Source organism: Falco cherrug, chromosome 8 (assembly GCF_023634085.1).
Source record: "Falco cherrug isolate bFalChe1 chromosome 8, bFalChe1.pri, whole genome shotgun sequence".
Lineage (NCBI taxonomy): Eukaryota > Metazoa > Chordata > Aves > Falconiformes > Falconidae > Falco > Falco cherrug.
In genome coordinates this window covers 35192054-35204306 of record NC_073704.1, presented here as the reverse complement: position 1 = coordinate 35204306, position 12253 = coordinate 35192054, and the positions used below count along the sequence as shown (strand labels likewise).

The 12253-nt window shown below is 36.1% G+C and overlaps 1 protein-coding gene across 10 annotated transcripts in view; it reads left to right on the top strand.

Annotated features, from left to right (window-relative positions):
* Positions 1–12253, top strand: part of NCKAP5 (NCK associated protein 5) — a 245331-nt gene that overhangs the window by 199815 nt on the left and 33263 nt on the right. For 7 of the 10 annotated variants that reach the window (XR_008733526.1, XR_008733527.1, XM_055718342.1 and 4 more), the window contains 2 exons: positions 9363–9677; positions 11848–11984. Coding sequence is in view for 8 of the 10 variants with exons in the window: in XM_055718342.1 (XP_055574317.1) it covers positions 9363–9677; positions 11848–11984 (452 nt within the window). In the remaining 2 variants the exon portion in view is untranslated. The other 3 variants (XM_055718343.1, XM_055718348.1, XM_055718347.1) reach the window with 3 other exon arrangements.

Sequence of the window (12253 nt, the reverse complement as noted above, 5' to 3'; positions counted from 1 at the left end):
CCTCAAAATCCTTATTTTCAGATCCTTCAACACCATTAAAATTACCTGTGTCTGTGGTTTGCTTACTTTTCTGAACCAGAGTAGCTAAAATGAGGCATCGCTGAGGGGAAATCTTGTTTAATAACCAATAGCAACTGACGGTCTTGTCTGTAGAGACATACCTCTAGGACCACATAGGTTGGAAATCCTCCTGCTCAGGGTCTTTACCAGTTATGTCTTGAGTATCTTCAAGGATATTGTTCTAAATGTGTCCATGACCAGTGCGCCGTTTCTTTGGGAGGCTTTACACATCATTTGGAAGTCCTGTGTTCTTACACTGCAGTATTCATGTTACTGAAGATTTGGTGTGGTCATGCTTTTGAGTGGCCTTCCAGAGTGGTGTGGAGCAGCATTCAGCATTTATCATCTCAGGACTTGCTCATCAGAAACAACTCATACTGGTGCATAGAGCTAATTAAATATTCTGCCCTTCTACTGAGCTGCTCTACATCTTTTCAGTTGTCTACATCTTTATTAGTGTGTGTTTTTCAAATGGGTGAGAAGGTGAACAGGCTACTCTGCAGAATGGAGAGAGCTGTGAGAGGAACAGCGTTATATGGGGTTGGGCAGCTAGAAATGGGAGGAATAGTGTCTTCTGTACTGTGTTCTTGACTCGTTTGGCTTTTAGGTATTTCTGCAAGGATTAATTTTGAAATGATGGTCTGAAGGAGCCTATGATAACCAAATGAAACTTTCTGTGTATTTTTCTACTTGTTACTTAGGTTTTATAAGATGATGGAGAACCTTGCCAATGTGAATAATAAAGTAACATTCCTTAGTGTTTTCTAATTTATGTCAGCTTACCTTCTTCAGAGTCTGCCAAAAACAAATAAGTTCTTTGTATTTTAAAAGATAGTACACATAGCATTTGTCTAATTGCCAATTCTTCTGCAGCACTGCTGCAGCCTACTGCCTAGATTGTCTTCCTTCTGTGGAGAGAATTAATATTTTGGATCAACACTTCCTTATTAGCCACAATGATTTGCTTAAATTTCCTTCTTTGCCATTACATTTATTCACCCAGAATTGCCAAATTTTATCACTAGAACAAGAAGAAGTGTAGCTCTTTATATGTTATATATAGGATACAGTCTAATTATTATTCAAGATACTGAGAATCTGCTGGTCTCATTCAGGCTTAAAATGTCAATTAAACAGGATGGCCGGGTTCTTCAACTCTGAAGTTAATGCTGCTATGTTGATTTACACTACTTTACAGTCTGGCCTAATCTATATTCGTTTTTATCACTCAAATCAGGACTGTGCCTGATTATCATACTTATTACAGGATAGTACATGCCAGTATTCTCTATAATAGTATGATTCCTTCTATTTGAAACTTTTCTACTTTACATGTTTTTTGCTTCTGGCTAGGACCATCTGTGGATGTGTGTATGGAGCTTCAGTCATGCATTGCCTATTAACTCTTAATTCATATACCTGAAGTGCAACTGAGCAAATTGAAAAGCATTTTGGATGAGGACTTGTTATTTTAAACAATTGTTTCAACTGTGCTCACATGGACTTTGTGCCCCTTTTCTACAGTGACATCTAGTAGACTGTTAATGAAGAATACATTTTCATCTGAATTATCAGTTATATTTGAGCTGTATCAGCATATGTCTTTCCAAATTCTCACTCTTGAGTGTAGGATGCCTATTCCTAATTTTGTTGTTTCACTGCCATTTTTAATTGAGTTTGAGGAGCTTTAATTCATGTCTTCAGTCAGAGACCTGAATTGTTGACATTTGATTATGCAATTAGTCATCATAGCAGATCACAGGAAAACAGGGTCTTCCAAAAAAAAGTCACTATAATGGAGATATAATACCTATACAGTTAGTGCATTGTTTTTAATACTAGGTGAACTCGAGAATTTCTCTGTGTTTGGACAATCCTTTGTTAGGAAAAGAAAAAGAAATCAACAAATATATTTATAGTGAATAATTTCCCTACTTCCAATTTTTAACAGGCAAAGAGGCCCAATACATTGTTTCAAAATGGTAATTTAAATGGTGTCTTTATAATATCATGTAGCATTGCATACTTTTTTTTTTCCGAAAAAAAAAATAGACTTGCTGAAAAAAAAATCTCTGTTAATGTATTAAAATACATTTCAAAGATGGGGTAGTGGTCATGGAAAACTGTGAAGACGACTGTCAGTCTATTGGGCAAATGACATATTGATGTTGGTGGGTTTTGCAAAAAAAAAAAAAGCTTAACTTGGGAGAAGCAGTAGAAAGAGCACTGAATAAGTCGGTAAAGTCTGTATTTATTGTTTTGGTTATTTTTATTGTTATTACAAATGAGCGTAAATTGTAATCCCATATTCAAGCACCCATGAGTGAAGTTCACTTGTAGATTCATCATTTAAAAATACACTGCACCATCCTTCTCTCATTTACCTTTCCCTAGTATATGTTAGAAATAATTCCATTTCACCAATGCAGTAGCCATGGGAATATCAGCGCTGTGAAAACCTGAGTCTTTTCTAGTTTTACCTAGGATAGCCTTTGGGGTTTTTAGTTTTACATATTGGTTATACTTTTAAGTCTAGATAGAAAACAATAATGCATTCATCTTTGACTAATTGGATCAAATTATGGTGCAAACCCAGAAGGAATAATCTACTTAAAATTGACATTGATTTGGCAGAAATACATTCATTTTTTTGCGGTTGCTTTAGCATTGCAGATGAAGAGAAGGATGTGCAAATAAAGAGATCTGTTTTGCCATCTGTAGTTTAAGTTCTTCCTGCCAATGCCACATGTAGCCTAAAGATGTTTATTAACTGATAAAGCAATTTTGCAGAGGCCTGCTTACATTTGAAATATTATTCTGAAAAAGAAAAAAGTATTAATTAATAATTTGGCATGTTTCAAAATACTAGAAAAATTGTACTCGCTTGGTGTTTCAGAAAAAAATAACTACATGTTCTCTGCTTCTCTGTGTCAGTTTAGTAGAAAGTCTTGAACTTTCTAATGCAAAGAAAGGTAATTTGTTACAATTAGTGTATTCTGTTATGATGAGAATTATGCCCTTTCGTTTTTAGTGTCCTAGATACTCCTTGAAGAAAGCCCATTCGGTGTTACATATCTCTCAAAACCTTCTTTCAAGGCTTGAATCTGTACCTCTGAAAACAGCTTGCTGGAAATTTCCCAGGGAAACTGTTCTTGATACAGAGCTATTTTTGACTGATTTTTTTCTCTGAAAATGTCTGCTTTCTGTGGAAAATTCTGGTGGTTACTCAAAGGTTTCAGCTGAAATTTGTGTCAATCTTGTGCAGTTTTGTAGGCCAAAACTTGAAAATTTATGTGAGGAAGATCTCAAACCAGCTGTAGTGGTGAGCACAGGGGAGAATTCCACATTTTTCATGAGGTGGGATGCTTCTTTGAAAGAAAATACGTCCCTGTGCTACTAGCATAATACATAGAAAACCTGTTGTGAGCAGAACTACCTGTGATTTTTTTGACCTAATATACAGTTGTTCTCTTTTTTTCTGTTTATTTTTAGTGTTAAGATAGATTGGCCATCAAAGTTAAGTAACATACACTTCTGTAACTTTGCCATCTCCAAATAGAAACTGTTAGTTTGTGTCAGTCATTTGAAGCAGAGATAATGTCTGTCTGTATGCAGTAATTGCATCTGGTATCCATCAGTATGTTTCATTAGTAATATCATGGTTCTACCTCATGGGGAATGTCTGAGGTTATTGAGCTGCTTCTGGAAATCCTCACCCCCTCAAGCAGCACTGAGAGGTGGCTGCCTTCTGTCAGTCATGGCACAAGTTGGTAGAGAGGCAAAACTTTACTTACAACATGGTAGGTTCTATGATGATCTCCTCTCATGACCTGTAAGTCCTTCCCTGCATGCCAACACCCAGAAATGTCTCCTTTGTTGTGTTTAATTCGGAGTGGGTGAATTGCCTGACCATTTTGAATGACATTACGTATGCACGTAAGACAATATACCTGCTTAATAGAATTGCTGATTGATGCCTTATTTTAGCTCTGTGGGTAAAACTTTGCATCTTGTGGTTTCTGTAAAGGTTTTTATGGATGATTTAAGCATCATAATAAAATTCACATATTGTTTTAACTAGATGGTCAAAATAACTGTGAGTGAAGATACAGACTTGTTAAAAATATAACAGGCCCTATGTAAAGAAAGACTGCTATGTGATTTGTGAATAGACTAAGCATCTGTCAAACTCTAAGATACAACATAAAAAGACTTTATTAGAATGTGAACTTTACTTTACCTGAGGAAACATTTTGAAACACTCTCCAGTTATTCAGTTAAAGGTTTGTTGACAATAACATGTGGCATTATATCCCTCTTAGTAAAAGTAAATTTTCACATTATTGAAGAAATGTGTGTCAGAAGCTGTGTTTAAAAGCTGTGTCATTACCTTCTGTCTTCTATTGTATGAAATTCATGAAATCTCTTGGATATGTGCTAGGACTCAACATTAGAAAGAGTAATGTGTAATCTAAAAGCAGGACAGATTTTACTCCATTGCCTATTTTGAGTAATTTTGCAACCATCAATGTAGAACTTAGCCTGAGGGAGGATGGACCCACATTTCTTGTGTTGTTCTGGAAGCAATTCCCTTCATAGTAGCTGTTCTATGTTTTCTTTTATTTTTTCCCCCAAATTGATTTTCCTTCCATGTGCATTGTATAAAAAGAGGACCAGAGAAGGGTGCTGTATAACAACATAAAAAGCGTGGTACCAGCTCAGACCGAGGGCTCCTCTCACTCTCAAGAGTGACTGATACCAGTGCCTCTGAAGGAACACAAAAGCCAGGTCAGCAGTCAGGTTCCCTGAGTGTTCTCTCCCAGTCTCCAATGATTTTTACCAAGAGTAGTTTCTGAGCTAGAGTTGGTGTGTTGGTGGTATCTTTGTGGCAAATGTTTCAGAAGAAATAAAAAAAAAAAAGATGAAAAATAATTAGATTTAATGACCTTATGCTGGTATTTAAAATGCATTGTAAAATTATCTATGCTCAGGGGAATGCCCTAAAAGACTTTAATGAATTCTAGGTTGTCAGTTCTTGACAGTGGGCTATGTTTACCTCTAACTCTTTAATTTTTGCATTTCATAGGAAGATGTAAAAAAACCCACAGAAGGAGCTGCTATTGTAATTTTCCCCAGTGATGATCTCATTTCTAGAATTCTTGATACCTACCACTTGAGAGTATGTCCCTTTTCTATTTCCCTCTTGTCCATACCCTCAGAACGGTGTACAGTTTTCAAAGATCCTTTTTATTCTATCTCTTTTGGGTGTTGACTCCATGTTGAAGAGGTCATAGTGGTCTACTGGTACCAGAAAACTCTGGTAAACCAGTGATGTTGAAATATGCCAGCGCCTGTCCAACAGTACAAATTACCATGGTGTCCATCTGATGTAGGACATGAACTGCATGGTCATCCGCCCTGTGAAAATACTAAACCTGAAAATTATTGAGAATTAGGGAGGTAGGGAGTTCAGCAGACTTTCAGAAAACTTTCTGTGCAGTGTTAATTCCTTTTGTTTAGTGTTTGAGAAGCTTCTCAACATCAAAGGTCTTTCTCAAATTGTCCACAAAGCTCTTGCAATACCCTGTCATCAAAAGATTTCCATGCAGTCAGGAGTTTCACAATCTCCAAGAAATTTCTCTACATTGTTCCTTATTTCTGTTTCCAGTTTTGAGAAATGTTCCTCTGCAGTAAGACTTCCAAGACTTCATTTTCTGCTCAGACTCAAATCCACATGATGGGAGGGAGGGAAGGGGCTATTTCAGTATTTCAGACTTTAGATTCTAGTCCGATTGTTCAGTGAAATGGCAGATGGTGAGTCTGTCTGTGTCCACTATAAAATCTGATAGCAATGCGTGAGCTTCTTTCTTCCCTGGCAGTGAAAGAGGGGAAAAAAACCTGAAAAAACAGAATCAGGCAAGGAATTTGACTTGTATGCCAGGAAAAATTCACAGGGAGAAGCCATTAAGCTCGTATATAACTCTTTTCAGACTTTAATGTTTTGCAGAATCATTTTTCTTCTATTGAGTAGTACTGTCAGAGCATCAGAGATACAAGTTTTACATATTTTCATTATGTAGTCTTGTGTAGCTCTCACTGATAACAGTCATTAGAAGTGTCAGTGCAACTGATGAAATCAGATGGGCCATGAACAGTTCAGTTTGAAAGCTGTCACTGAGATATGGAATGTATTTTTTGATTTTGCAGTTGCTTCATAAAAGTTTAAAAACAACACAAGATAATGTATATTCATTTAGTAATACAATTTGTTCTGAGAGATACTTTTTTGTTTGTATAATATAGCTTTAGGGGTGAATTAGTTACTTTTATTAGTGAAAAATTAACATCCATAAAGAATTTTGTGGTGTACTCTCTGGATTTAGGACTAGGTTTTTGAGGATTTCTTAACATAGTTGAGTCATAGGATTTTTCAAAAACGTCTCTTGAGTGTCACAGTGGGAGCTGCTGAGCTTTGAGCACTTTGAAATCCAGGCTCTTTTGCCGTTGTTCAGAATTAAAAATTAGTGAGCTCTTTTAAAAATCTGTTTTCCACCTGCTGTATTTCCTTTGTCATGGATAAAGTCTCTGTGAAGGAAGACTATAATCAATGAAAACTGGTTTTCCTTTTAATTGAATGTGACACTGCTGGTGTGCTCCTCCATCGCTCTCCCAGTTATTTTGGGAACAGCAGGAGGCTGTATTTTCTTGGAAGTATAGCCCTTGGTATTCATTTCTCTTGATTTTATGCCGTTGCTTTCATGGTTCATTCCTAGATATAGAAAAGGTAACTGTCAGCAAGACAAATCCTTGTCATTTTAAGAAACATGACCTTAGAAAACAAAATCGTGTTCATCTTCCAGTTTGCTGGAACAGCATTTTTCAGTTCATCTTCACTGGTATACATTTTGAGTCTACTTAATTTTCCTGTAATAATTAGAAGGGAGTTACTTTTTATTTTCTTAGAGAATGCTCAGAAAGGAAAAAATGCTACAAAATCATTCAGAGTCCCTGTGGAACTGGGTTGCAGAATCAGGTCCAGCATTAACCGTACAGACAGTAGATGGGAGAAAGTTCATATTTTTGTTTTCAGGAAGTTCTTTTCTGTGGTGTCTCCAGTTTACTCCATGTCTCTGCTGAAGAGTTCTGCCTCTCCAGCATAACCAGTTTTGCACAGATGTCTTTCTTCTGGTCAGGAGACAACTAATGGAAGTCCTTTCTTATTCTACATTTTCCTTTATTTACTAATTCTGTCATCAATAGTCAAGAGTTGAAGCATTGCCTGTCCATGAGCTAACACACGGTTAAGCTTGATTGTCTACAGAGTAAATGTCAATGGCAGACATCTAGCATTTTAACTTACTTTTCTGCACTCTGTTATGTCCTGAGAGGAACAGTTCACCCACTTCTAGCTAGGTATTTTACTATTTAAAAAAAAAAAAATCTTACAGGAAGGATAACTAGAGTAAGAGAGTTCAGTGGCTGGGATAACTCCTTTTGATGCGGCAGAACCAAATTAATTCTCTTCTTTTTCACATTTCCTGGATAACCTTCAGCAACTTCTAAGATCATTATGGCACATTAGCTCAAAAATATGATGGAAAACATTGTTGCCAGCTAGCTGTGACTTCCACACCTTATCTCCTTTTACCTGTGTAAAGAATTAATTGGAATGCAGTAATTGTGTGAGAGAAATCAGTCACTTGTTGCCCATTTAAAAAAGAGAGTGTGGTTTGTTTTGCTGTCACAGCTCAGCTAGACCCTGTAAAGTTAATGTGTTCAGTATGACTGTCAGTCTTTCTTTGATCCTGAGTGACACGGATAACGTCATGAGGACCATGTAAATACACACTGCTTCTCTTATGACAAGAACCAGGAAACATAAATAGATGTTTAATTTATCTGTAAGTGGTTTCTTACTTGCTATCAAATAAAGCCCATTGCAATTAAGATATTAACAGAAAATTAGCATGTTAATGTTCTTATTTCAAAAACAAAGAGGCAAAGCCCATAGAGGATAAATGTTTCTGCATTTCTGAGAGTATTAGAAACACTACAGAGGAAAAAATAATGAAAATGACTTGACAGAGGACTGCTAACTACAACAGACTTAAATAACAAATAGACATACCATAAAAAAAATCAATACTCAGGAACACAGAAAATAGAGATGGAAAAGATATATTGGGTCATATTCTGCATCTCCTGCTAGAGTACCATTGTTCACTGCAATCTGTCTTTTATCCAGTGTAGCCTTAAATTGTTCAAAGCAAAGGAAATTCCACTACTTCCTTTGGGAGTGTCTGCCACAGACTGAAGATCTCACTGTCAGGGGATGTTTCCAGACTTTTAACCTAAATTATGCTCATTTTCCAGCCATTAATGCTGAAGTTGCCTCCTTGGTGTTTATACCTCTCAGAAGGACCTTGCCATCATAGTCCCTTCAATATTGTTTGCTCATTATACGAACAAAAGGCAAGTCACTGGAAATCAATCGAAAACGATAGGGCAGGGTGGTGCTGTTACATCCTAGTTGCTAGAATAGCAAAGTGCACATCTCTGCACTTGCATCTCTCTCTGTTGCATGGTTAGTAGAGCACCTGTCCAGTAGGATGAATAAGCTGGAGGGCTACGTGTGACCATACTGCTTCCCTACCAAGTACTTAAGGCAACTCTGTCTGACATTGTGTTAGAAAGTGGAGACTTACCTAAATTGGCATGTGCGGAACCAGAGCATAAGAAGGTAAACAAGGACATGGCTGTTGCTGTAAGTTTTCAGGATGCTCTGACAGACAGGTATCTCTGGGAAAATCTGTAGAACTTAGTTTTATGTAAGGATAAATGATACATTTTAATTAACATCTTCTTGTAAGTGAAACAATTAAGCAAGCAGAGGTATGGAGAGGCCAAGCTTTTGTGCAGTGTGGGTTTACGTAGGAAGAAATACATTATGCTGCTGAGGGCCTCACACTGGTACTCTCCAGACATTCTGTGGGCCTTCAAACTAGGTCATGCCCTTCTTATTCATTATCACACAGTAACTCTGAAGCAGACCAATTTCAGTGTTTTGGCATCTGTTAGTTTAATTGCACCTCAGAATGGTATTTCATTGTATGCAGTTAGATGTGTTGCGTCAAAAGCATACAAATAGCAGTTAACAGCATACTCACAAAATGCAAAATGTTTTTTCTTTCATTGAAACCTTCCCATGAAGATGCCCTTTTTTCCCATAGAACCTTTCACTGTCTTTAAATACCAATGACACCTTTAGCTTCACCCTGTCACACAATTTTCCTGTATCTTAGAGTCTTGCTGCCAGATGAGGACGCTGGACAGCGGGATTGGAACCTTCCCCCTCCCTGACTCAGGGAACCGTTCTACAGGGCGACATGTTTCTAGACAAGAATCAGCCTTGGAAACAGAAGACCTTGCACCATCTGAGCAAGTTCTGCTTTCACCTCCTTCAGTAAAAGCCAAAACTCTTGAGCGAGAAGTGCCTTCAACAGCTAAGAGCCAGGAGTCTGTAGAAAGCATAATTAGTCACTCAACATCGGATCCGGCCATGACTGCCAAAGGTATACGACCTTTTCAAAGTCGCCTTCCAAAACCAGCTTCCTCAGGTAAAATGTCAATTACACTGAAAATCACATTATTTCTGCCCTGACGTCTGTTTTGATTAGCAGAAGTCCTATAATAATGACTATTGATAACAGAAATGTTAAATGCAGAGCAGAAGATATTCTTTTGATGAATGCATAAGGTTAACAAGTTTGTGACCTGTCCATATGGAAATTTTGTAACACATAATGCTTATCTGAGGAAGAAAAATGTGTTAAGTACTTAAATCCTTTTCTCAAGAAACTGTACTTGAAGAAAAAACATATGCCAGCCTTGGAATTTGACTTGAATAAGAATGCAGATGTTCAGCGATTTTCAGGATCAGATTTTGCAGCAAAGCACAAAACATATCCATGTTGTGACATGGAAAAGATATATTCATATATACTTGCTTTTGAAACCAGATTTGGACTAAAGACTCATATGACCTCAATGCATAAACTCTGTCCCTATGAGTATATGGCCTTGACCTAAACAAGACTTATTACTTTTCTACATTATACAGAAACAATTCTGTATACAAACATAAAATACCTTACTTTCACTTAATCAGCTATGTGTGTGTTTAAACCATAAAACAAAAGCTGATAAAGGAATAAAAGGGCTAGCAATCCAGCAAAGCCCCAAAAAAACAACTTTGTATTAGTAAATAGTTCCTTTAAACTCTGTGCAATTTTTTGTAAATGCACATTGACCATTTATAATCAATTCTGAAGGTTTTGAGATATTAATATATGTCAATAACATTAGAAATTATTACATACAGCATTTATAACAGCAAATTTTTTATAGTCAGCATGATAGGTATGGTACAAAATGCAGTAAAAGTAATTGGTTTAATGGAGAAGAGTATTGTTTTATCTTGACCAAATGCAATGTCATGTATTTATTGGGGTTATGGTTGTTAGCACTTTGTCAGCAGAAATATTTATTGCTCCGATAAAAGTTGTGAGTGTTTAACTTGCATAAATCTGTATTACTCTAAGAGAGATTCCAGGTAATTAGCATGTAAGGTTAAACATCGTTTAAGCTTAGTTTAAAGCCATCAAATATGTGTTCTGCTAATGAGCTGATGTCTATTGAGCCTAGAAGGAAAAAAGTCTCTTCTGTTTGTTCATAAGATACATAACAGCAGAATTCTAATTTAATATCTTAGAACTTAGTTGATTTAGCCATATTCCCAGTGCAGTATTTTAGTGGTATAATAGACTGCAAACACACATTGTATGCTTCATTGACAACTCCCCTACTTGTTTCAAATCAAAGCTAAATAAAAGCTGGTTTAATACTTAGTATTTTTTAAATAAATGTACTGTTAATTAATGGTACAGCTAAGAAGGATTCAGAAGAGAAATCTTAGTTATAGATTATATGCTACATGCTTGAATAGCCACATGTGTGACCTCAATTCAGCAGTGTACTATAGAGTCCATGATTAAACACTGTCATTATAACAAATTGAACAGAAACTGCAAGCATTGAATTGCTTCATAAGAAGTCAGTAGCAGTAAGATTGTTCTGATCTTAATGCTAATATTCACTGCACCAACCTTGTAAGGTTTGTATCTTAATTAAATTGTCATGAAGAGATGTTAAAAAAAAGTAGCATACATCAGATGGTGGGGTCAACTCACTCTTTACTAGAATTTTTTTATTTGATTCTTCTCTCCCTCACTCTCTCATCCAAATTACAATTATCACTTTAATTCATATGCACCATGTATCTTCTTTGATGTTCTGATTTTGTGTAGTGCAAATATAGCAAATAAAAAGGCTAGCTTTCTGCTAGAAAGGTACTTCTAATTGTATTTATGTTAACAGACTGTTCTCTCTCTGAGGACATAAAATAGAAAAGCAGATCCTACAATGCCTAGTAGTATTGAATGTTTTTTTCTTATGTGAAAGAGTATATGTTTTAAAATTAATAGAGGGATTTAAATCCGTGTGTTCCTTTTCTCTTGTTAACTAGAAAAGGCTTTGGATCAAATTCTGCAACAGTAGCTGTTAGAATTATTCCAGTAAGTTAGTCAATTGTTCCTTTGAGTAGTAAGATATTATTTGACATAATGAAAGTATCATGACTTGCCCCTAGTTTTTACTGGATTATAATTGAAACACTGTCATGAAGATGCTGTGAGACCTACAATTTAAATAATGTCTCTCTTAATTCAGGAATAATTAACCTTGCAAAGCAGAGTGAACAAGAACCAAGTTCTGTGACCTCTGCCTCATTAGAGCATACTGAAGAAACTGTGGAAAATAGAAAAGTTCTTCCAGAGTGGACCACCAAGAAAACTACTAAAACAAAGGTATAAGTTAAGAAGTGCCATCTGTTAAATGAGATATGTATTGTGGTAAAAGAATCAGAAATGGTAAATGTTTTTAATATAGTGGAAGAGTAACTAGCAATCTAACAGCTCTATTTATTTTCTTGCCCTTCGTTTATAATTTCATTATTTATTAATAATAATAATACAGCACCCAAAGGTACTTTGTCCTCATGGCTTACAAACATGTTTTAATTAAGATTCCTCACAGTCATTTTATAGACATGGAGAAACTGAGACCTTTTACCATT